Source organism: Chelon labrosus, assembly GCF_963514085.1.
Source record: "Chelon labrosus genome assembly, chromosome: 12".
NCBI classification, from domain to species: Eukaryota; Metazoa; Chordata; class Actinopteri; order Mugiliformes; family Mugilidae; genus Chelon; species Chelon labrosus.
The window spans coordinates 6,507,521-6,531,799 of record NC_140345.1 but is presented as its reverse complement, the minus strand read 5'-3'; the positions used below and the strand labels follow the sequence as shown (position 1 = coordinate 6,531,799).

The following is a 24,279-nucleotide window of genomic DNA, read 5'->3' as shown; positions in this document are numbered from 1 at the left end:
TCAATATGTTTAATTCTCACTCATATTCAGTTAGTGTTCATTAATTTGCTTGTATCTGGCAACATTTACTGTGAACCATAAAATCTGATTTAAAAATAACAAGTGGCACACACCTGGTTTGAAACAGTTTTATATATATAAAAAAAACAATATGGTTTTGTGATCAGAAACATTAAAATACAAATTATTCTTTTAAATAAAATATACATACATTAAAAATTGTTAGGCTTCTACGGATGTTCAATGATATACAATAAACTCTGTGCATTGATAGATCACAAACATTTGTGTTGAAACAAACTAATATCACTTACAGTAATTATACTACATAGCTATACAAAGAGTCATCTGGAATAATCATAAATCATTACATTTTATTTCAAATACTGGACTTTAAAGTTATTAGTGTTCAGATTTCAGCAAGAAGGACAGGCTCTCCATCTAGGAGGAGCCTTGTGTCAGGAAGTGCTGAAAGAACTCCTGAGTCTTCCTCTTCTCTGCAAGATCCTGCTTCGTCGGTGACCTCAGTAGCAAGGAGGCAAAGATGGTAGCTATGCACAAAGAAAATAAATTATTCATATTGTAATGATTCATATTATAACAACGGATGCCCTTTCTTCTCCTAGTGCTACGCTAACTGTATTTGCAGAATTACATCGTATGTTTTAAGGAATGTGACCGAGAAGATCAGAATTTCAATGTCATAAAGGACTTTACATAACTATACACATTTGACCATACTTCATTTAGTTCACATTTACATTTATTTATACAAGGTAGTGAGAGCATATTCTTTTACAGAGACAGCCTGCCGTAAAAAAGAAGTTAAAGGGAATCAAACAGACTTTTATTTTATTTTCCACTTTCCAAAGTTTTGCTTTTCTTTACTTACTGAATGTGCTGACTAAAGCAAATGGCTAATAATAACACATCCAAATCAACTCCCTTCTTTTTCTTACCCAAGATGGTGACATCCAAATGATTGCTAGCTGAATTCTTCAATAGCTCACGTAGAAAGGCAGCTAAATAGTTGAACACATTTTTATGGCACTGAGGTAGCATGGAAATAACCTAAAAGTAAAAGAAAATAATATTACACCAAAAAAGCAAGAGGTCAGCTTTACTTATAATTCAATCCATCCTTGCAGACTCATTAACAGGAGGCTGTTTCACTTACTTTCTCACACTGGCTGGCACTGGAGCAGCATTCTAGGCACTGCTGGTAAAAAGAGTAGGGAACCACAGGCTCTGGAAGGGCATCTAAGAAAAGGAGCAAGGCCTCTGCCACTGAGTGGTTGCTGCCAGCTGCAGGTGAATGCAGAGTCAAGTTCATAATTCTCAAGCAGAATCTGGATGTTTTTACAAATGCAGAGGCACCAAATAAGAATCAAAAATAGAGTTACATTCTAAGGTTCATTCACAAATTAACCATCGTCTGCTTGGCTGAAAAATTAAAAGAAATAGACCGAACTGTCCAACACCTTTCCATAATGACTATTACTAATACTTCTTTCCTGCTAAATTCTTTTATCATGAAAATGGTTTTGAAGGATACGGAGCGAATCTGGCATCCCTGTGTCAAGGCAGTCCCTTATTTCTGCAAATTCACTCCGAAGCCCAGGCTGCTGAAATATGTCTTCCTGCAAAAAGAAAACAATGTATTTTTTACCATCCCTTTATTTATGCTTACAATCAAAATTCTAGGAGGAGGCCAAAAGGAGCACAATTCACATGAAAACTGGCCAACAAATGCAGTGCTTTTTAATTCTAAGATACAATACAGAACTATCACCCCCAAATGTTCTCACCTGTTTGATTGAATTGCGGAACAAGTGATCCACCATCATCCAAAGCTCCTTAGGAATGTCAAGAGGCTTTTCAGTATTTGCTGGAATCTCATTTCCAGACATCTCCGCCTGAATTGGAGGGCAAACAATGCAAAAAGAAGCATTTTAGTTATAAAGTGTATCAAAACCACTACACTGCTGGCTGCGAGACATCACGCAGAAGAAGCATTTCAAAGGAGAACTCACTAGTTGACGGATGGTCTCTTGTGGCATGTCTTGGATAGGCTCCCTCATTTGACACAATGAATGGATTGAGGTGCCATAGCAGCTTGGCAAGTAGTTTCCTGTCACAGAGATAAAGTAGTCCTTGCCCCGCTCTAAGTGGAGCACCAGGATGTCTTCAATCTCCTCCTTACCAGAGTTAAGTTCAGGTGCTGTCGATCGGTTTACAAAGAGCTCAAGCTCAATGTCCATAGAAGCACCTAGATGTTGAGAGATATGACAGCTACCGATTAATGGCTACTCCAATCTGTTGCTACACTGCACTATACTACAAGAAATGAATGCGGTGCAGACTGCAGTAGTAATTATGTCACAACAAATGTCTTTACATCACACATTAAAATCATTGATTTCTCTCAAACTGTGACTGTGTGTGCTTCTCACCCTGAGCAATGAAGCCTTTGGGGGGGTTAGCCGTGAGCCAGGGCTTGCAGTATGTGGGCTCATTGGGCTTCTGGATGAACTCGAACTGACATGGGACCTGCCCGTCATTGAAGAGGCTCAGCGTTTCTGACTGGTGCTGCATGAACTTCACGTCCTTAAAGTGGAACTGAAATAACACAGATTCAGGAAGCTAGATGAACAAAAAGTGTGACACTGTTGTGTCCTAGAAATATCTGCATTAGGCTCAAAGTCCAAGATCAATATATGCCTTCATTAGTGCTGGTTTACACACTTAATACATCAGAAGGACAAAATAAGAAGGCGACTGCTCAAAAGAGGTGACCTGAAAAGCATTTTGACTCCAATTTCTCCATTACAGGATGGAAAGTAAAAGGAAACTTTACCTCTCGCTCGGACAAGGTGACAGATGGAATACATTCATTCTCCATTTTGTCTATGTTGCGTACAATCTCTTCAAAGGTCTTCTTATAAGCCTCACTATTTATTCTCTTGATCTAAAGGTATAAATAAGAGAAAGTTAGAGGAAAAGAAACAATACAGTCTATAACACTGCGGTACAGACTCTGCAAAGACATGCAGTATAATATTAAGCAGACATGAAATGAGCAAGTCAAATCCTTTTCAAACAAGTAACCAAATGCAAGAAATAAAAGTTGAAACAAGCTAAAAAGCTGAATCGTTTACCCCAATGATGAGGAGCGAGCTGACAGGTTTGTGGTCACTGGTCTTCAAAGCCATATGACTCTGGTAATGTTGTTGCTTGATGTTCTTTCCCCTCCATAGGATGCGGTCACACCATGCAGGGACACGACATTTTTCACTAAATGCGTAAGAAATAATAATCTGGGTTAAATTTATTTGTTCATTATTATTATTTTTTTTTTACTAAAAATGGTGGCAGAATAAACAAGACAATTATTACTCTTATAATACTGTTTGTAAATACTGTTTCAAAATAATCCTTGCAGAAAAATCTTGTGAGGTGGTGCAAGAATTCAAAATACCGCACAACTTGCCAATTCAGCATCAAATTAACTGTAGGCTTTTTTATTGATTTTATTTTAAAACTGAAATGCTGTGATAAAACCACCGCACACATAAATTAGAGACCGGGGCTGTGCTGTGATTCCGGTTCTGAATTTCACTAGGTAGATAAGTCCCAGAACGTCGACTCTATGGCAGCAATACTTTTCCAGGGTTAAGGATGATTTCTAACAGCAGATGGCGTGTTGAGCCATTTTCAACTTCTGAACTGCAGAGTTTTGTAAATATGATATAACTGTCAATATTAACACAAGCAGTGATGTGTTTGATCGTGGTACAGTGCTATTATTTGGTTTACAACCCAGAAAGCACATCTTAGTGTGCTGTTCCTGTACAGAACAAAACGTATGCTGTACAAGTACAGCACACTAAAAACCTGAGACACTTTTCTGAAATGAGATGATTTTCTGTCCGTGTCATGTAAAATGTGATGACATAACAAAGGCAGTTATATTGTTGGAGTTACAACGATGAAACTACTTGCTTTTACTTATATTGTTTCAACTCTGCACACAGAAGAATGCAATATTTTGCATATTCTTCAGGGAAAGTCAGGCCTTCATCTCAGAACTACCTTGTATCCCATTTGTCAGAGCCGGTGTCATATTTGTAGGTGGGCTGGAAATCGATCTCTCCCTCCTCAAAGCCGACAAACACAGCCTCTTCATCGATCTGCTTCTTGAGCTGAGGACAGCATGCAGATGGTAAACATCACCACTCAGACACAAATGATGAGTAAAATCTAGCATGACGAGCCTAGTCGTTAATATTACCTGATCATAACTGTGCAGGGTTTCAAAGTCCTTCTTGCTAATTAGATCTTTCACACTGTCGACATCAAGGTCAGTGATTCTGTAGTTGAGATCACCGACCCACAAAACCACACTGATAAAGGAAGCACAGCAAAACACAATTAAATTGCCAAAATTAGCTATGATGTGTGATGCTATTAATGCTAAACATGAAACTAAATGTCATTGGATTTACAGCCAATACATTTTGGGATTAAAGGATTGCATGACAAACTCTTAGAGAACGGAACTTACTAAATTGTGTTTTTAATGTAGTGGTATGATGCCTACATAAACAAAAATCCATCTGAATCCCTGTGTCAATCAGTAACACATCTATGGTTAGTTACGTACTTGTGTTTCATGATGGTGAGTGGAGGCTGGGTGGGATCAAGCTGGCGAAACTGGAGACGGCTGCAAATATCCTTGTAGTCTTGATTACGTCTCTCAAATTCTTCAATGTGGGCTGCTAGGTGAGAGTTGACCACGCAGATAGTGGAGTTGTGGAAGCGAAAACGGATTGCCACAGCACCCTTGTTTCCCTGAGAATGAGTAAGAATATTTTAATTGTGTTTTATTTTAACAATTTGTATGGTTACCTCGACTGTCCTGAAAGGCGCCTATAAATAAAATGTATTACTATTATTATTATTATTATTAAGAAATAAAATGGAACGGCGTAAGTCAATTAAAAGCTCTTGGAAAAAAACAGAAAGAAAACAATTACAGTTACCCTCAGCTCGACAGTAATGTGATACTATGCAAACACTTAGCATGTTTCAAATGGTTCTTGCTGCACACCACAACCCAGCCTTTCATTACAGCAGGAAATGATGGAGCTACCTTGCAAAGGCCCCCCCACCGATCACCGGCCAGCCATCTGCTCTACACTCTAAGGACTGCTAACTAAGCATGGTTGCATACAAGACAAGCATAACCTAAGGTGGAACAGTGCATGAGAGAAAAAAATGAAGCTGCTTTATGGACGAATAAGCACTGAAGTGAAGTGAGTACCAGAAGAGGAAGCAGAGAACGCTTTGGATCTTTTCATTACAGCAGAAATCTTGTGCATAATATTGCCATATTTATTTCAACTTGCCTAATAATTGTGAATAACAAATTGTAATTGCAGACAGTGTTTTTCTTTTGCAATTATCTAATGCTGATGTGTACAGACACTATTCATACTTAATACTTCTTGTGTGCATTTAAACATGATGGAAATGAAACTTTATTTTTAATGTGAAACTGAAAGCAATACCAGTAACATGGTCTGAAGCTACCAAAAAGCTTACTGAATAAGGAACGATTTTTTTTTATCACATCCCTGACAGAACAGTCTAAGAAAAGAAATGGACGCATTTCTTCTTGTCTTGTGCTCACACAGAACTAACTCACCATCCTTCCCATGATGCCTGTGCCCACAGTCTCAGCCTCCACATCAGAAATGAACTCTGCATGCTCCTTCTTCACATAGAAGATCAGCATGATGCCCACCAGACGCACCAACTTCACCTGTAGCAGATGAAAATGAATTCATGCAGTTAGGGGAAAAGTTGACCACAGAGTAATGAAGCATGCACACTGCTGCACTTTTTTTTGTAAGTGTGGTCACAGCGGTGATCAAGATACCATGTTTCCACGATATGGGCTCAATGTGCTTTAACGCAGTTTTTGGTGCTTATATCAGCATCTTATTTGTGTTTATACCACAACTACTATGAACAAAAAAATGTTTCCAGTTGAAGACATCTAGTATTGCACACGTCTTATTTCAAGGAAACCAGAGGCAGAAAAGTACCTCCCTCAATATGAGGCTGTTGTGCGAATGAGACAGCAAACCAGTCTGACAGACCTCTGTCAATTCTACACAAATCAACACTCAGATGTTAGTGTGAAAACATTCATTTTTCAGCTTTCACAGTTACACGGTGTCAGTAACAGATCAGTCAAGTGTGTAATAGTCAGAGCAGTAGATGAGAAAACTTCTTTATACTGGCTCTGTGACTTACACACGTCTTGTAAGTCACAGAGCCACTATAACAAAAAAAAGAAAAAAAAACAGCGAGCACAAGAAGAGGAAGCTAATAAGATAGAGTCAGCACTCAGAGAAAAGGGAAGTAGATGAAAGCGAACAAGAAGAAGAGACAGACCAAAAAGTAACTTAAAATTCTGTGTAAGGTGTGACTAAGCTCAGGAAACAAACAGAAATATCATTAAGTTTCTGTGCAACAGGCCATGCAACATAATGATACACTGAAACTATGGCATAAACATTCACAAACCCAGTTCAAATACCAACCCGATAAACAAGAGTGGAGGAATAAAAAGAGTTCCTTACTAAGGCATACTTGGCGTCTGGATGCAAGGCTTCGGACACGGCCTTCGTCCACTCCAGCTCTTTAGGGGTGTCATTGAAAAAGAAAGCCTCTTTGCTGAGGTCAAGCTCCTGAAAGCTGGAAGAAAGGACAAACTTTGTAAGAAGAAGTAAACACTTCAAAAGTTTGATTCTCACTTCATCCAGAACTGCTGTGCTATCCACTAAACTTATTTAGTAGGCCGGATTAGTGGATGCACAGTGCTGGAATCTGTGGGTGGGCATATTCTGTGCGAGATGGTTCAGTGGCTGCATGCGTCTGTCAGATGTTTGAGAAGTGTATGTCTGTTTTTTTGTGAAGGGATTATGTAGAGAACTGCAAAGCTATTCATCAGCAAGGAGAATGTGACTTACCCCACACAGTACATGTCAGGAGGGTTGGGAGTACAGTTCAGCCAAGGATGGAGGCTTTCTTTTGGCGTCTGTCCGTTCACATTGTATGTGCCAAGAAAAAAGCTGAAACAGAACAAGCAAAGATGAGATGTGGGCACAAAGGAAAACCAAAGCTGAATTTAGCCTGCTAACTGTGAGGCTTAGACTGAAACAGTAAAATAAAAACCTCAGTCTATACTAAGCTGATGCCTTGCTGCTTCTGACTAGAAACTTTAAAGTTAGATGACCTCAACTGACCTTATACAGAAATTTCTTTTCTCAATGATTTACATTCAAAAGGTGAATTAATTTAAATTATATTCAAACCATTAAAGAGTATTAAATACATGTTCCTCACTATTGAATTTTTAGATTAAATTCCGACACAAATACAGTATTGCATGTGGAAGGATGCTAGCAGGTCGTGTTGACATTGATCAGCATTTCTGTGAACCAATATTAGCCGGTTAGCTTCCACTGGTTTCTGTCTGCCCAGCTTGCTGATGTATGCAAGCGACATGGAAAACAGCAAATGATGCACGCATTGTGACAGCCTTCTCCTATTGGTTTCACTACAGCTGGTTTGTATATGTAACGAGTCTCATGCTATTGGAAATTGTATTTTGCAGCTACAGACCGAAAGCAGCGGAGTGACATGAGTGACAATAGGTCAGTGTCAGTGGATTTTGCAAGGAGGCACTCCTTAACAAATTAAGTAGTTTGCAAGTAGCTTAATGGGGGATGTTGTTACTTGACAAAGAAGATAAATGTAAGTGGTGAGTAAAGTAAGTATGTTATCTCAATGCATCCTGGGGATGTTCACATCTGTAATTCATGCTGATCACTTGCAATTGGATTAACCAGTGGGCCAACCTTTAACACCTGCCTACATGCAAGCTTTATGTCAGAACTGAAATGGAAAGAATCTGCACTGACACTGAAACGATGGCAATGAAAGTGACAAAAAAGCAGCAAAAGAGAAATTCTGTTAGGTAAAAGAAAAGCGGAGAGTAATGTAATTATAGAATAATTAACATGAACACTTACACCTAGGAACTGTGTATAGTACACATGTAGACACAGCAGAGAAGAAAAACATTGTATGTGCTGCCCACCGAAACTTAAGTGCACTGCTGAAGGGCACCACAATTGTGAGAGGGCCAAGCCCTTGCTATTTACATCCCACTGAGACCTATACTGCAGGTCCTGAGTGAAAACCAGCTTCCTTCCATTCAATAAACCTCATTTGTGACCTTCAGGCCGCGGCTCTTTTGCACATGCTCTGCCACAGGAGCAGCACGGAGCTCCTTTTTTAGTGCTGATCAGAGTCACACTGTACAACACGTTCTGTCCTAACGGCTCCAGCCTCAGCTAAGTAGAAAGAACTGGTATTTGTACAACATTCTTGGACTGCTGCTTTCCTCTGCTTTTATTTCTCAGCTGTACAGCAACATGGATATTCAGTATATTCTCAGTATGTACTGTAAAATGTTATTAAAACAGACAATTCACATGTGCCCTGACGCAATGTTTTCCATTTATTTGCCATTTCTGATAAAGACATAGCCTTGACGCCAACCTGCAATTTACATATTAGTACACATATTTTGCATATGCTCTTGAATGTATTTATTCTTTATAAATTATTAATTTCTATTTGGGCACATGAGTTGACAAAAGCCTTCTCAACATGCCCTCAGCAAAAGCCAGGGTCCAGCAATGTAACACAGGGGGCAGAATGCTTAATAACTAAACTTTTATGTTGTTAGAAACAAAAAAATAAATAAATAAATAAATAAAAAAATAAAAAAATAATAAAATGAACAAACAGGAAACAGGAACATTCGTTGCTTCAATAAATATTAAATGAGTTGAAAGAGCGACAACAGGATCCACAGCACTTCACCACACATTCTAGGCAGTATCAGACAGTGGTGCCAAACTTAGTACACAGAAATACAAACCCACAGATGCTGACTCATTAGCTTTACTTAACACTTCTCGGATCAAAACTCTGCTGACAGTTACACTGTAGGCGCACACCGTTTCTTCATGAACTGTCTTTTCTTTCAACGAATTTTGATTCCTATCAGAATCACATTATTGTCATTGTACAGCAGGGATGCCCACACTTTTTAGGCTTGCAAGCTACTTTTACAATGACCAAGTCAAAGTGAGCTGTATCCATCTTTGTTTTTATTTTTATCAACAAAAATAGCACTGTCTCTTTAAGAAAGACTGTAGTCTTGAGCAGTTCTCCACATTCAGTACGATTTAAAAGTGCCGTAGCTAGCCAAGTACAGCTCAACACATCCAGACTAACCTCCAAAGAGTGTTAAATTAAGACTTTTCCATATAGACTTGTCAAATAACTCTATGCAGTGGTATGAGGATAAATCAGCTGTCTTACTGACACATTGTGGTAAAGGTTAAATGCTCAAACTAATATAAAAACTCCTTGCCCCCCCCCTATCTCTCTTTCACCTGTAACTGCTCCACTGGAACCAATCAGAGCAGACTGGGCTTTTCAGTAAGGTATCAGCCTTCCTATCTTTATGTTTACATGAAACGCGTAAATAATGTCTGTGGTGACATTAAGGATGATTATATTCATGTGATATTCCATTGTATCAAGATGACACTGCACACTTTATAAAAGCTGTCAAAACCGATACAATAAAGAGTGAAGAGTAACATACCTGAAGTGCTCCAGATAAGTGTAAAGCTCCTCATTTTTCAGGAGCTCACACCTGATGAGGTTGTCGCGCAGGCCAAACTGCGGCATGGCCAGTATCTGGGCTTTGTTAGATGGGGTGTGGCTAGAAGAGCGCACCAGGTCATCCCTCTCCTCTCGACTGGAGATGCCCTGACTGCACACCATAAGAGAGGACATAGCAGTGAGGTGTGAGTAGAGACAGACCAAGATAGCAACATTCGGTCACACACACTTGTGACTTTAAAGGGAACAAGCGCATTAAATAAATGTTTTCACAGCACAATGGCCCGTCAACGCTCGGGACAGGACACAGAACTCCCTAGACAAACTGCTTCAGACCGTACATCTCCTCAAAGCATAGCAGAGACATTACTAGGCTCCAGTCTAATAGTCTAGTGCACTTTATGCTACATCACAGCACCAGGAACAGGATCCCTGGCTACTTCCATGTTGTCGGTATGGAATGAGGTTGAGGGGAGAAGAAGAAATGTGATATGTCTGGACTCTGTCATCTTCCAGGAATATGCTGTAACTAAACACCATTTTAAGATTCTTATCTCATTCCAAGTGTGACAGCAGTAACTTATGGGTTTACTAATTTGGCTGTTGCTTTTTAGACGTTCACATAAAGTCATAATATGAGCTGATACTGAGTAATCTAGGAGTACAGGTGCTGTGTACAAGATGTATATTTATAGATACACCTTTCTCAAACTCTAAAAAATCAGTTTCATATTTCGTATTCATCGTCACACTGTCAAGTATCTGGTGTTATTTGTATTAGTACCGTCACCAAGTGCAGCTCACAAATATTATGCAATGCTCATTATTCATATATTAGGTTTTTGAGGAGCAAGAGTCAAACACTGCCATTTGCATTTGTACAGTAGTCTTTCACTTGTATAGTACCCCAGGGAGTTTTTAATACTCTTGGGTCCCTGTTTTTTGACTACAGATTTGGTCTACACACCCACACTAATACGCATTCATTTTAAAAATAAATCAACATACAGGATAGACTTTGCATAGTCTACGTCTAGTTTCCACATTACTTTGGCGTTTTAGACCCTTAAAATAAATGTAAAAAATGCTACCGACACCATTTCAGTTTGACAGCTGTGGGACTGCATTTAAAAACGGAGGACTTTGAAAAGGAATGATGCAGACTGGGTCTTATCAGTTAACATGTGTCCTTCCCTGACTCACCACGGCCCTATCACATGACCATTCCCCAAATAAAACAAAGGGATAAACATTGACTACTAGTGGTTAAGTCAACATGGAGAGGGAAGTTATTATTAACGTTAAAATAGGTTTTGTTTGGAAATACAAATGTATTTGAGTGTATGTAACCTTACATGTAGCAGTGATGCACTAGAAAACAGCAAAGCACCAAAATGTCAGTAAGGAATAATATTGTAATATTGTAAACTGGTAGGAAAACTGGGGAATAATAATAATAATAATAATAATGAATTAGAAAAAAATTAACAAAATTAACTTGGAGAAAAGAGAAAATTTATGTTTAAGAGAATGCAAACCTTTTTAGCCTCAAGGATACGAACAAAACATTTGGTGAGTAACACTGGATGCAAACAGAAATTGTTTGGTTAGAGTCAACCTTAACTACCGTAAGCCAATTAACAAAAAGGCCTTACCTCTCTGGGTTGGAATGCACTTTGGATTTTTGGGTCCCACTGTTTGAACCCTTCTCCTTTTCTAAACTTCCCTTCTTTTCCGTTGATTTCTCTGTTTGTGAAGAGCGGGAGAGATGAAACACAGCATAAATGGCAATCGCAAGGTTGTAGCACCGTTCTGCACACTTGAACTGCCAGCACACTGAGGCGGCTGTTCCGTTCAATGAATTTCAGCAGATTTTGCTGCACTTCTTTAAATGCTTGTCTTTTAACAGCACTCGGTGGCTGTACTGTCACCATATCAGAAGCTTAGAGCCTCGAGATAAACAGTTGGTGGCACTAATTCTCCCCTCAGGTGGCTTTAAACCACAATAGAACAAGGGGACAGAAGGAGATGAGGTTATTAAGAAAGCACTATTCAAACCTAAAACTGTGAAAATCAATGAGAAGGCAGTGAAGAAAATACAACATGTCTATTAGTTTCATTGAGCTGTTGTTATCCTGGCGAATAAGCTGGTCAGCTCAAATAAATGTGCTCAAGCAATTATGTAGGCCTACACACTAAATCACAAATGAATATCTTGTTTGCAGACTGACTGTGAAGAACGTGTCACTGTGTCTTGGCAATTGCTGGCAAACCTTCGTGATCAAAATAACTGAAAAATAGCTGAGGCATTGAAAGCCTAGGCCAACTCACCTTAATAAGAAATAAGCTTAGCTTTAAACAAACCCTCATCAAACCAGTATTACAGCCCTCTAGTGACTTAAGTACAGAATAAATTCCACATAACTGTGACAAAGTAAAAAGTCAGAGCCTAGTGACTTGTGGTCAATCAACTGAGGCCGTCTTTTGCAGTAGGTTACAGTTATTGCATTCCAAGTAGCTGCATTTAATGGCGGAGTGTGAAGTATGAGACAGCATGGCCCCTGTCTCCTGCAGCTTGGCAGGGACCACAGCTGGCTTCACTGAAAAGGGGAAAGCCAGGTTCTTTGAGCAGGAAATGAAACTCAAATGAAACAAAATTATAGCAGACTACATTAAGACGGCATCTGACCGACAGCGCAGCGCGATTACTCGAGTGATGAGACATACCCCCAAAAAGGGATAACGGATTCAACATTCAGTTTGTAAAGTAAAAGGTCAGTTTGTTTCTAAAAATGGTAACCACAATCTGTCATGCATTTGTTGTCCAATCTGTCTGGGTGCAGCAACCCGCACATACAAACACACTAACAGTACAACATCGAATAACATATCCTGTATAGGTAAATGAAAACCGAGGGAACAGAAATTTTACTAGTACATATTAGTTCAAATCAAAATAATCTGACCGAAAGTGACTTAGTCTCGATCCTAATAACACAATTTCTGTTACAAAATATATGATGTTTTTATTATTATTATTATTATTATTTGGGGAAATATTAATACATTTCTGGAGCTGTTGTCTTTACCATCACAGCTTGCAACATATGTGCCAAACCGTGAGAAAAGTTCATGAGAGAAATGGTCATGACATGGTTATGCAGTTTGTTTCACTTACTATAAATGAAAGATCATTAATAATGGCTGATTAAGTCACGATCAAATATAACCACTTCTGAAAGTAGCATCAACTGACATTTCAATTGATATCTAGCGACTTATTTAACAGAATAAACACTAAAGTCCCTTTCTTTGATCTTATTGCAAATGGTGAAATTACTTTTGAAGAGTCATGCTTCAAGGATAGTACTACTGAGAAGGTTAAAATCTCCCGTGAACATACAGGAAACCTACATGCATCAGTCAAACTAAATTTTCTGTGGTAACCTATAAAACGAATATCACACATATTATTTATTAGGGATGGATGTGAGGAAATTGCTGATTAATAAAAACAACACAAACCATTACAAAGCATTTCTCTCTTCGCTTTTTTTTTTTTTTTAAGTTCACCAACCGTTATTAATTTTAGACATTTGCATAGTGAGCATTGGATTCAAACAAATATGAGGCTTGCTTTGCATCAACGATCAAATAAATGTGACAAATTCGATCACTGCCGTTCGCACCTGCAGAAGACAACGTTGCAGCTACTTTTGTGACACTGCCACAAAGCCATCTAATATGTTAATGTGCGGCAAAATATTTTTAATCACTTACTCGCCTCTAAGACAACTAACCAATATAACTGCAGTTCTCAGACTGCTGCGTGCACAAAATAAATAAATAAATAATAAAACTGTGATAGCCTTCGTAACTACATCTGCACAAAGTTCAGCCTTTCACAACTTCCCCTCAGGAGTCCCACCTACATGAAGCGGTAATTTCATTTCTTCAATTCATTCCTTTTGAATTCATTTGTGTTTCTTCCTAACTGACTTTATTATTCAAATCTTTTCCTCAATATCACGCTTTGTTAGATTGGAGCAGAATTACAGAACTGCTTTTCTTATGAAGGCAGAGAACACAGTGAGCACCTTTATCTCACCGAGAGTCGGTCCGCAGAAAGTTTGCAGACAACTGATTTAAGCTAACAGGCTAAGTTAGCTAAGATGATGAGCTGCAAGTGAAAGGGTCTATCTAGAAAATGAGAGAGATTAAAATAGCAAATAACCCAAGAATCGAACGGCGGTTCGGTGGACGGCACAATTACGTGTCTCTAAAACACGTTATTGTAACCCCAACCCCAACCCCAACAGGTGTGTCACTTCGTGTCGCATAGCGACCACTAATATAGTGGACATTATTCAGCTAGTGCTAGCATTAGCTGTTAGTATTATTTATGCGTCTATGGCTGAATGACGGCGAGGCAGAAACAAATAACATTAATACTTCTACAAGAATTTAAAATGAACCGACGTTCCGCACAAGAGTCCGGACGATACATCTAGCTAATATTGCTAAAGTTAGCTTCTCTCCTCTGAAATAACTACAACTGCTCGCTAGCATTAGCTAGAAAGCTAGCTAATCTCAGCTGGCTGAGTGTTGCATCCGCGTTTCCTTTCACCACCTCGAGATCGACAAATGAAACAAGGGATATATTTCATACCAGAGTCTCTCATCACCCTAGACATCTCCCTGTACCGCTCCCACGCATTATGTGCAGAAGATCAATGTCCAGTTTGTTGGTTCATAGAGAGGACCTGCCCATGCAAACGTTATAGTAGGAGGAGTTTACATTCTGCTGCTGCGTGCCGCACAGACAGGGCGCTCAGCGGCTATCTGCTATGCAGAACATGGCACCGGAAGCACCGCACGATATTAATAATATCACATTAATAAGATAAACTAATGTATTTTAGACTAATTATCTCCTAAAAGGCATTTTTGTTTATAATTCTGCCCCCGCCCCCCACACACTAGGGATACTAGAGTGGTGTAATTTGATCAGATGTTTTGCATGTCCACAGCAGTGACTATAATGCAGCATGTAAAATCATGATGATGCATGAACGTAACGTCTGCATTCAAAACATACAAACTGTACTTTTACATCTCAGAGATGACACATATGATTTACATTAATACAGTAAGATAATACAATACATACTTTACTAGGGTATGTGGCAGCAGTATGTGCTGCATATTGTTGCATTATCTCGTACTTTGATTTAAAACCCTTCTTTGTTTTCAATTTGATATATGTTATGATGGATAACCCCTTATTCTGTATGTGTTTGACAAGTTCCACATTTAAGACTCATAACATGCTTAATCGTGCTTTTGGCATTTATACTGAAAAAACGTGAAACCAACACTCCTAATAAAGAACTAAAAATACATAAAGTCTGTTTACATGCTTTTGTAATAACTTCATTCCATTTAGTTCTGCAAAGCCCCTTACCTGTGCTGGCTCACTGTCATTGCTTACTAACTTAATTGTAATTGTTACACATGTCTTTTCTGCTGTGACATTTCCAAATATCTGCCGTTACAACTTATGTGCAGGCTGGACTAGTTGCATTGAAAGGAAGTGGTATTTGCAAAACTGCACACTTTATGCAACTTTTCAGAACTGAACAACTGTCCACTGGTAGAGCTATTCTAATTCACAGAATTTTGGAGACGCTGGCTAGGAGCTTCTACTAACACAACTAATATGACAAACCTGTTTTCCGGTGCTGGCTGATCTTAGTTAGTGTTGTGCCGATGGGTACAAGGGCTTGTTTGATGACTCCATGGCCTCTGGGGGTCTTGTGGTACTTGTTAATCCACTCAAACTTGGGTACACTCGCAGGAGACCTGCAAACATCTGAGGAAAGATGGACATGGAAAATAAGAGAAATAGTCAGGATGATAGGATACTGTTTGAGTGAATTTCTTTCAGGCAAACGTGGAGACGCTAGAACAGCAATAGTAAGTGTCATGGTTTCATCATCTCCACTAACGTTCATGAAATACAACAGCAGTTATTTGCTTAACTTTTAAGCCAGCCGACAATTTCTTGCACCTACATGTGAGTCTCGTTTGTGTAGTGAACTTTTTTTTGCTCCTCGTAGAATCACTTCCATCTGCTTACCTTTAACATTTCTCTGACTCTTCCTCTTAACCACAGGTGGCAGGTCATTTAATCTTTCCATTACTGGTCTTCCTCAGGAAGTTAAAAGCCTCTGTGGCTCAATTTAGAGTACCACAAAAAAAGTAACACAACCAACATATCAGTCTTCATCCATGTTCACATGTGGCTTCCACTGAGAAAATAGCAAGCTGGTGGTAAAAGTAACACATCCCTAACAAAGCTGACTGTCTTTTGCCCTTTCAACAGCCCATTCCATTCACCTGGACAGAAAGCAGACTGTAAAACAGTCGCTCAAAAGAAGCATCGAAGGAAAAGAAGCACGTCCAGTTTAAAGAGCTGTCATCTTGTCCTCCTTCAGCAATTGCTGGGAGGGACAGAAACAAACTACGCACGGCATCCAAACTCCACCCTTCTTACTCTGTCACCGTTTATTTTTTTCAGTCATGCATCGTGTGCACACACGAGTGACAGATGAACTCAGAGCAACAGTATATAGTTCAGAGACTGGTATACGCTGTGAACCAATGCCGCCAGCAGACTCCCACAAATATACTTATGATAAACAAATAAAACTAAAAACATTTTATGCTTTCCCACATAATATAGCCACACAGCTAAACTGGCTGAACAGGATTCTTCCATGCAGATGGTTAGAGTAGATTATTTGTGCATATTAGTGCATACTGTAGATACTGTAGAAAATCTAACATGAACTAAATGCAGTAAACACACAGTTTTTTCTTTTCTTCAAATTTACACACATTTGTTAGGCTTTTTCAAAGCCTGTAAAGAGATTATAGACTGGCTGGCGTACCACTCCATGCCTTGTTGACTTCACAGAGGAAGAGGCGCGAGTGTGACCCAAAAGGAAGTCTAATCTCAAGCTCTGCGTCCTTGTAGCTTAACCTCACTCGGGTATCGGCACCTACAATCAGAACAAGGCAGGAAAAAACATGATGTACATCTTCATGTGTTCGATCAGTTGTCTCGCATATTATGGCTGAAATGAGGACAACTCACCCACAACCACAAGTTCTTCTGGTGAGGAAACTACAAGGAGTGCAGCGCAACAAGTGTGTTAGTGTACTTCAGAGGCACAATCAGAACAAACAAAAGTTACACTGATACAGTTACCAGCAAGAAACCTATTTGAGATTAGGCATTTGAGTTGTTCACCTTCAACGACAGCAAAGTCAAGGGAGATGGGCAAAATGTTCTCCAGTGATACGTCATCAGCAGTAATGGCCATTCTTTTGTGGTTATAAATAAAGATTCTGAAAAACATTGCAAAATATATATTAAGCTTTTATTAACTTCAGTCTGTACTCTGAATCAATATCCTACATCATACAGCACATGCAGCAGGTTAACACAATCAAATGTCATGTCACCACCCCAGCCTTGCAGCAAATACCACAATTCTGAGGTTTACGCAATGTTTGGTTTCAGTATCAGGCAGGTTGATGCAACTGCATTTACTAAAGCATCCTGGAGCTCATTCGTGCGAAGTGGTAAAACTTACGCGTGTTCTGTCGCAGACTCCACCAGTCCCAGCAGTCTGCTCTCTGGAACGTCATCAAAGTGGACCTCACACTGGACAGCATGTTTACGGCTTAGTTAAGGAGATAGCAGCAGACAAACGTGCATGTGGTGCCTTTCATTTCATAGTCACATGGTACGACATTTGCCACAATGGGTAACAATGACATTTGTGATCCAATAAAAAGTGGTGGCAAGTGCAATTTCCACTGCATTATGCAGGAGATGTTACACTTCTCCACTACACACAAGCAATGTTATAAACACAGTATTCATTTCATAGTATTTCTGAATTCAAACTAAAATACCTCCACTTTTCCCATCACTCTTCTGGTGCACCAAAGTTGCCATCTTGTGGATAACGCTTCTTACTACAGTAGTAAACTGGGAAGTCACTACTGCCCAAACCTGATTTTGTGCTAAGAACTACGTGTGCTCTAAATGTACTGCTTTGTTTGAAATCACAGCCCAGGAGTACTAAAGTAATACTTTTTATGCAGAAAACTGTCAGCCACGATGCACATCCCAATGTCGTGGTGCAGGCCTCACTCCGGGTTCTGGTATTTCTCAGCAGAACAGAAAAGGTGTCGTATAAGTTGAACTCATTCGTATAAAGTAGGAAATCCGCAGTATGAATCTCTGATCGCCCTCAAACAAGCGCACACGAGGTGCAAAGGATACTATAATGCAGTTGTCTTCCCTTTCCAAAGTTTCTTGAATTGCGACGGACTGATCCATGGTGAAGGCAGAGGACTTGTGTGCCAACTATTGCCCCACGCTTGCAAGACGAAAACACGCGGAGGACGTCCGAGAAGTTACTTCTCCCTGAAGGAAAAAGAAAGTGTAAAGCGACAGTCCTGGGGCTCCCTGTAAAACATGATCCCTTTTCGATCCAGATGTTCTCTCCTTCTTCTTCTTCTTCCTCCTCTGGCGCTGCTGGCCCAGCCCGACCCAGTCTGCCACGCACTGAGTCAGGATCGCTCCGTGCGCCCACGTTGACGTCACGCCTGGGCTGTCATCAGCTCGGTTTGGTTTGGATTACAGGCCTCAGGCAAAAGACCCAAAGAGGATTATGTCTTGCAATGTACCCGCCGTGTCCACACTCCTTTCTAGCTTTCGAGGCAGTTCTGGTGAGCGCTTTGTTTAATCAGCCAAAAGTTTGGTTAAAGGGGAAAGCCATTTAAGGCAGAATATATTAAAGATGGAATCTGTTGCATTTCTAGGTCACATTTGTTTGTTGTTCAGTAGGAGGCTAGTTTCCTTTGTTTACAACTGGGCAAAAATGTCATCAACCTGAAAGAACAGGGGCTTCTACACAGAAAAACTAAACTGGTCTCCACACTTTACAGTACTTGATTTGTGAGTCTGTTTTAACGTTTGGGAAGTTTAATGTACATGTATCATCCAATAGTAGTGCTTTTGACACAGATCCATTAGCCTTTTTTATATATATATATATATATATATATAGAATTGTGATCAAAATATTGAACAAGACATTCGTTAGTAGCATAAATTTGAAAGGACTTGCGCTAAACAAGCTACACTAATCAGCCACAACATTAAAACCACTGACAGGAGAAGTAAATAACGCTGACCACCTTGTGACAATTCAATGTTCTGCTGGGAAACTTTTGGACCTGGCATTCATGTGGATGTTACTTAGACATGTACCACCCACCGAGACCAGACCAGGCACCCCCACCTCATAGCAATGACACTCCTTGATGGCAGCAGCCATCCCCAGCAGGATGCAGCCGACACAGACACACACACACACACAAACGGTTTAGGAACAACTCAAAAAATCATGATGAACAGTAATTCAAGGTGTTGACCTGGCCTCCAAATTCACTAGATCCACAGAGGCCCCTCCCCTCAAACCATAGGACTCAAAAGCCCCCACTAACAACATTCTGTTGGCAGACACCACAGGACACCCTCAGAAGGCCCATGTCCATTCTTTGATGAGTCACAACTGTTTTGGAGGCACAAAGGAGACCTACACAATATTACAGGCAAATTCTGAAATTTACAGAAGAAGTGGTCCACACAAAATATCAATTTCACAGGACTACTTAGATAATGAAAAAAATAAAAAAATTAATGAAAAAACCTACTGAAGTGGTTGTGACATCTTTACAACTATAAGCCAGCTCTATTGCAAACATACGACTTAATCACTCATCAGACATTTAGATTAGATTTATTTCATTTTAAGGCACAATCATCATGTTTTGTACAGAACACAAAGCTAGAATGAACGGACACATTTCTGATTTCATATATCATTTACATGACACCATTATACCATAAAATCTGCTTTGTACACCACACAGTATAGACAAGAATTCACAAAAATATGAGACACAAAGTAGATAGACGCATTGGCTTGCACATTTCATCACTGGTTACATCACAGAAATGCTTCAACAAACCATTACAGCTCCCTGTTAACAGCTCAACAATTGGTTTTATAAAGTGCAAATAGAGTTATAGCTGCATTGCTCTCACAACGACTTGAAGGGATGGTAATCTAGAAGAAGGTTTTCATAACAGGACATTTATAACCACGTTAAATGAAATGCTGCATTCTGGCTTACTCACACATCCAAAATTAAGAATGGTCTATAATTAGTTAAAAGTGGGACATCACAGATAAAAACCTGGTTCTTTAATAAGGCAACACCTTAAATCTATTACAGTTGATGGGTAAGGTCATTCCCAAAACAAACTACAAGGTATTTAACCATCTGAAATTACTTCTTAAAATGCCAGACTGGGTGTTTATTCTAATAAATCAATCTTGAGTTTTTCTGAAACTGATATGTCTATTATTAAACTCAGAAATACTGTTCAAAGCCATTTCTTTCATTGGTCTTGAACCGGAGATCAAAAGTGATTGGGAAATTTAAGAAATCAAGGCAAAAAAATTAAATAAAAATCAACATTTTAACTGATGCTTTACATATTTCCACACAATCACACATGAATATCAGGAATATACAGATACATGGGTGTAAATGAAGTAGTGTTAACCTCTCCACTGCTACGTTTATTTTCAGGAGGGACTGGGAGTCACACAAAGCTCTGGTTACCTAATGACCCGCACAGCAGCTGAGCAAGCGCACACTCAGTCCCTCACATCATCAAGGTGATGGCAAGCAGGCAAAGTGAGGAAGCGATCAATTCTGTGTGAAGGTAAGGACCTCTTGTGGCAAAAGAGGGGACATTCAGTGTGCCATTCAACCACAGGCAGGAGGACATAGTGGCGTTGCAGCACTCCAGGTTGCATGGAGGTTGTGTAGATGCCTTGCAAGCGGTATGGACAGAGCAGTTGGTGCAACCTGCTGACCACTTTAAGGCGGAATCTACGGTCTCCTTTTTCAGCTGCATGAGAAAGAACAGTAGTTAAAAGCCTAAATATAAGACTATGGTTAAAATATTCAAAACAGAGTGAAGCAATTAAGCAAAGCATTTTTAGATCAATTTATTTTAACCTGTGAAAACCAGTTTAAAGAGCTGAATTAATTATTATTCATAATAATTCCTTAAATCAGAGATTCTACCAAGTATTTGTTTTGTGATTTACCATGGCATTTTTAGACTTTCAATGCAAATGGTACAAAAATGGGCAATTTTGCACTGTATATATATTAATACAGTTATAAATTATATATATATATATATATATAACTATATATGTGTTTTTAAGGTTGAATTAGAAGAGGTTCTCACCTGACAATGCGGATGTGAGGCGGAGCATATTTGAAGCGGTGCATCTGTAAAACTTGTGTAGCAATCTGCGCCAGTGCACATGCCATTATGACATTTGTTTCCCTGTGAAAACACCACAGAAGAAAGGATGAGGCCAATCTACCTGTGTTTCTAGCTTATACTGCTGTTATCTTGCTCTTAATTATATGGCCATGATCGATTATATGGTTAAAAGTCACAAGTGGCGGCACTGACAACTTGTTGGGTCACTGCTCAAAACAAGGTGACAACAAAGAAACAGTTCAGTGAATCCTTCCATCCATGCACCCATTCAAATGCCAGGACACCCTCGCACATGCGACCTTACATTGTTTGCTGTGGTTGGTGGACTGGTTGTAGTTGTTGTAGGGACTGGCGTGGTTTTTGTTGCTGTCATGGCCACTAAAATTATGTAAGGAAAATAACAAAACATGAAAGGAAGGACAATCTAAAGATGATAAAATAAATAAACACACATTCATGACAGTCCTTAAATGAAATGATTAAATATGAGAAAGACAGGATTCTTTACTGGTGGTAGTTGTCATCATCATGGACACGAAGCTGTCATTAAGGCAGCCAGTAGAATTGCAGCAGTTCACAGAACAGTTGACCTGAGAGGCGTTGACGCAGCTAGCGGCACAAGAGGGGGTGCAGCCAACAGTGTAGCATATGTTGTCCAGTCTTAAAAGCTAATACATTGCAGAATGACGTTAGATGACATGTTTTGTCATGAAAAGTGCTTTTTCCCATTATAAATTTGCTGCGTCATTTGCCTCCTTACCTGACAACAGTCACCAACACTGCAAGAAGTGGTATTCTGATTGGTGTACATTGTGTAGCAGTCGGAGGAGTTGCACATGAATGAGGGGCAGTACAGCTGTGTTTGAGAGAGGTTAGAGTCAGGTGATGAAGATCTGAGGCTGAAAGGACGAGCGATAGGGGAACATGCAAATATAACAATATACTTCTCCCTTTGGAGGTGGACTTACCATGCTCATTGAATTAGTATTAGCCATTGTGGTTCCGTTTATTACATACATGCCACCTGTGTCAAAGAGATGGAGAATGTATGGGTAAAGACAATTAATGATAATAAAGTGAAATGAAGCAATCTAATGTGTGATGAATCAGAACATGGTTGAGTTTGATGACTGACCGGTGGAAATCGAACTGGTCCAGTTTGAGGTTGTCATGGAGGTGTTTGACTGGGACATGGTTGTTGAACTAGCTGCAAAGGGAATAAAGAATTAGTAGCACTGATTGAATTACAAGAAGTGATAGATGTTGAAGATGCAGAAATTGCAATGGTTGATGTGTTTGGATGGGAATAAATGCAGTGCCTTCGGAGGTAGTTGTGTGTTCATAGATTCTGAACCTCCGAAGGTATATGCTCCTGTAGAAATTATGTTGTGGCAGTTATTTAAGTACCTCCAGTGGAAGTGGAGGTGGTGGACTGTGTGACGGCTGAGGTTGTGGTAGAGGTGGTAGTTGAGCTTGAAGAAGTGGTGGTGGTTGAAGCCATGGTTGTGGGGCTCTGTTTGGTAGTGGAGGTGGATGAAGCCGTGGTTGTGGGGCTCTGGTTGGTAGTGGAGGTGGTGGTTGGAGCCATGGTTGTGGAGATCTGGTTGGTAGTGGTGGTGGCTGAAGCTGTGGTTGTGGGGCTCTGGGTGGCAGTGGTGGTTGCAGGAGCCATGGTTGTGGAACTCTGGCTGGTAGTGCTGACCATGGTTGTGGTGGGGGCAGCAGTTGAAGCAGTAGAGAGGAGAGTAGTTTGGCCCGACACTAATACTGATGGCAGGAGTAGTCCCAGTAGGAGTGGGCACAGAATACCTGTAAAGCCAGGGAGGATGCCAGTGTTAGCATTTAGCCTAAAGCACAATTGTGATTAAATACAATTTCACAGGGCTGATACTGTGGACACATGAAATCCATTTAAAAGTGTAACTATAAAATAAAATATGTCTGCATTAACATAAAGTGCACACCAGTGTGTAAACATATGAACATGTTTGTATAAGCGTGCTGAGCTCTTGTGCACAGTAACCATGCCAATATGCATGTGTCATCTTTTTATTCATGAGAGAGCACTATGACATATTTGCTTCTGGGACAGTGGCAATGGAGTCCCAGGGTTGTACATGCATTAATTTCATGACAAACACTTGTAACTGTATGTCTTATAAGTTACTCTGCATAAACAAACAACTATATCCCTACCATTAAAATATTAAAATTTTGGCTAATTCTGCCATCTGCCATTGTCTCTACTCTGTACAACATGCATGTTGCTTTGTGTTGGTGTACAGACCTGTATTACTCTCATTCTTTAGTTTCACAGATTGTGTAAAAACAAAATAATTAAAATGTCTTGACACTTGACAGAAAATGCACCACTGACAGTGATTTGAAATAAACAAAAACACACTCATACCTGTGTCTTTTATAAAGGTGGTGGAGGCCATTATCCAACTGACAGAAAAGGAGAGAGTTCTTTGTCCAGCCTGTAACATATCAGTCAAATTCCTGGTAAAATGGCAGGTAACATGAGTAAACTCGCAGCAGCTGTTCACACAGACATAATTAGAAATCTCTGCTAGCAAACTGAATTTGCTTTTTGACTAGAGGTTTTTATGATAGTTGACAACATGGGCACAATTCAGACTGTTTACTGATGGTGATAGGTCTCCGAATTACAGTGGTGCTCATTCATTGTAACTCACCTGGGCAGTTCTCTTTTGATCTGTGAGAGCTAAGTCATCTATGGTCTCCTCTTTTTACAATCCTCTAATTGTTCTGGTGAAACTGATCCCATAATTGTTAGGTTGAGTCACAATAAAATACAGAAATTTGTGAATGTGAGATTTAAAGCAGCATTTAATCACATTTATACACACAGGTTTAATAATTTCGCAGAACCAATGCGAACAACTATCCCCTAAAACCTAAATATGATACACAGGTTTTCGCGATGCGTGGTCACCCCCCCTCCTGAGGTCATTCCCGCTAAGATTAGTTCTGTGTAGCAACACACAATTATATCTTAAGTGTCTCGGTTTGCAGAGGTT

General features: G+C 39.7%; 3 protein-coding genes across 5 annotated transcripts; all 3 read right to left on the bottom strand.

Annotated features, from left to right (window-relative positions):
• Window positions 1-120: 120 nt before the first annotated feature.
• On the bottom strand, window positions 121-18,433 carry inpp5b (inositol polyphosphate-5-phosphatase B). Of its 3 annotated transcripts, XM_084556731.1 has the most exons (23): window positions 18,137-18,433; window positions 17,439-17,509; window positions 17,093-17,190; window positions 16,937-16,966; window positions 16,731-16,841; window positions 15,506-15,649; window positions 11,433-11,523; window positions 9,758-9,928; window positions 7,041-7,142; window positions 6,651-6,765; window positions 5,708-5,824; window positions 4,664-4,851; window positions 4,292-4,403; window positions 4,093-4,202; window positions 3,159-3,294; window positions 2,858-2,968; window positions 2,454-2,619; window positions 2,034-2,269; window positions 1,809-1,916; window positions 1,556-1,640; window positions 1,178-1,305; window positions 960-1,071; window positions 121-551 (listed from the first exon to the last, which is right to left on the bottom strand). In XM_084556731.1, the coding sequence occupies exons 1-23, from the start codon at window positions 18,191-18,193 to the stop codon at window positions 442-444; spliced, it is 2,709 nt and encodes a 902-aa protein (XP_084412857.1). In that variant the 5' UTR covers window positions 18,194-18,433; the 3' UTR covers window positions 121-441. The 3 variants fall into 3 exon arrangements, with proteins under 3 accessions (XP_084412857.1, XP_084412858.1, XP_084412859.1); XM_084556732.1 differs by lacking the exons at window positions 16,731-16,841; window positions 16,937-16,966; window positions 17,093-17,190; window positions 17,439-17,509; window positions 18,137-18,433 and adding an exon at window positions 15,917-16,279; XM_084556733.1 differs by lacking the exons at window positions 15,506-15,649; window positions 16,731-16,841; window positions 16,937-16,966; ... (1 more) ...; window positions 17,439-17,509; window positions 18,137-18,433 and adding an exon at window positions 14,447-14,630.
• A 2,115-nt stretch (window positions 18,434-20,548) lies between these two features.
• LOC311497515 (uncharacterized protein) lies at window positions 20,549-21,897 on the bottom strand (the record flags this gene model as incomplete). Its single annotated transcript, XM_084557832.1, has 3 exons — window positions 20,549-20,845; window positions 21,540-21,613; window positions 21,744-21,897. Coding segments are annotated over 3 exons (477 nt in total), but the record flags the coding sequence as incomplete, so codon positions are not given.
• LOC311496607 (uncharacterized protein) lies at window positions 21,887-22,795 on the bottom strand. Its single transcript, XM_084556497.1, has 4 exons — window positions 22,643-22,795; window positions 22,371-22,442; window positions 22,204-22,259; window positions 21,887-22,091 (listed from the first exon to the last, which is right to left on the bottom strand). Exons 1-4 carry the CDS (start codon window positions 22,734-22,736, stop codon window positions 21,942-21,944), a joined length of 372 nt encoding a protein of 123 aa, XP_084412623.1. The 5' UTR covers window positions 22,737-22,795; the 3' UTR covers window positions 21,887-21,941.
• Between the last annotated feature and the right edge of the window lie 1,484 nt (window positions 22,796-24,279).

Coding starts and splice junctions, on each gene's coding strand:
- LOC311496607 (XM_084556497.1), bottom strand. CDS start 22,736: ATGGCTTCAACCACCACCACTTCTTCAAGCTCAACTACCACCTCTACC. Junction 22,443..22,642: donor CACCTCCACTTCCACTGGAG/GTACTTAAATAA, acceptor TTCCCTTTGCAG/CTAGTTCAACAACCATGTCC. Junction 22,260..22,370: donor GACCAGTTCGATTTCCACCG/GTCAGTCATCAA, acceptor TCTTTGACACAG/GTGGCATGTATGTAATAAAC.
- inpp5b (XM_084556731.1), bottom strand. CDS start 18,193: ATGGATCAGTCCGTCGCAATTCAAGAAACTTTGGAAAGGGAAGACAAC. Junction 7,143..9,757: donor ACTTATCTGGAGCACTTCAG/GTATGTTACTCT, acceptor GTTCTGTTTCAG/CTTTTTTCTTGGCACATACA. Junction 6,766..7,040: donor CCTGACATGTACTGTGTGGG/GTAAGTCACATT, acceptor CCTTTCTTCCAG/CTTTCAGGAGCTTGACCTCA.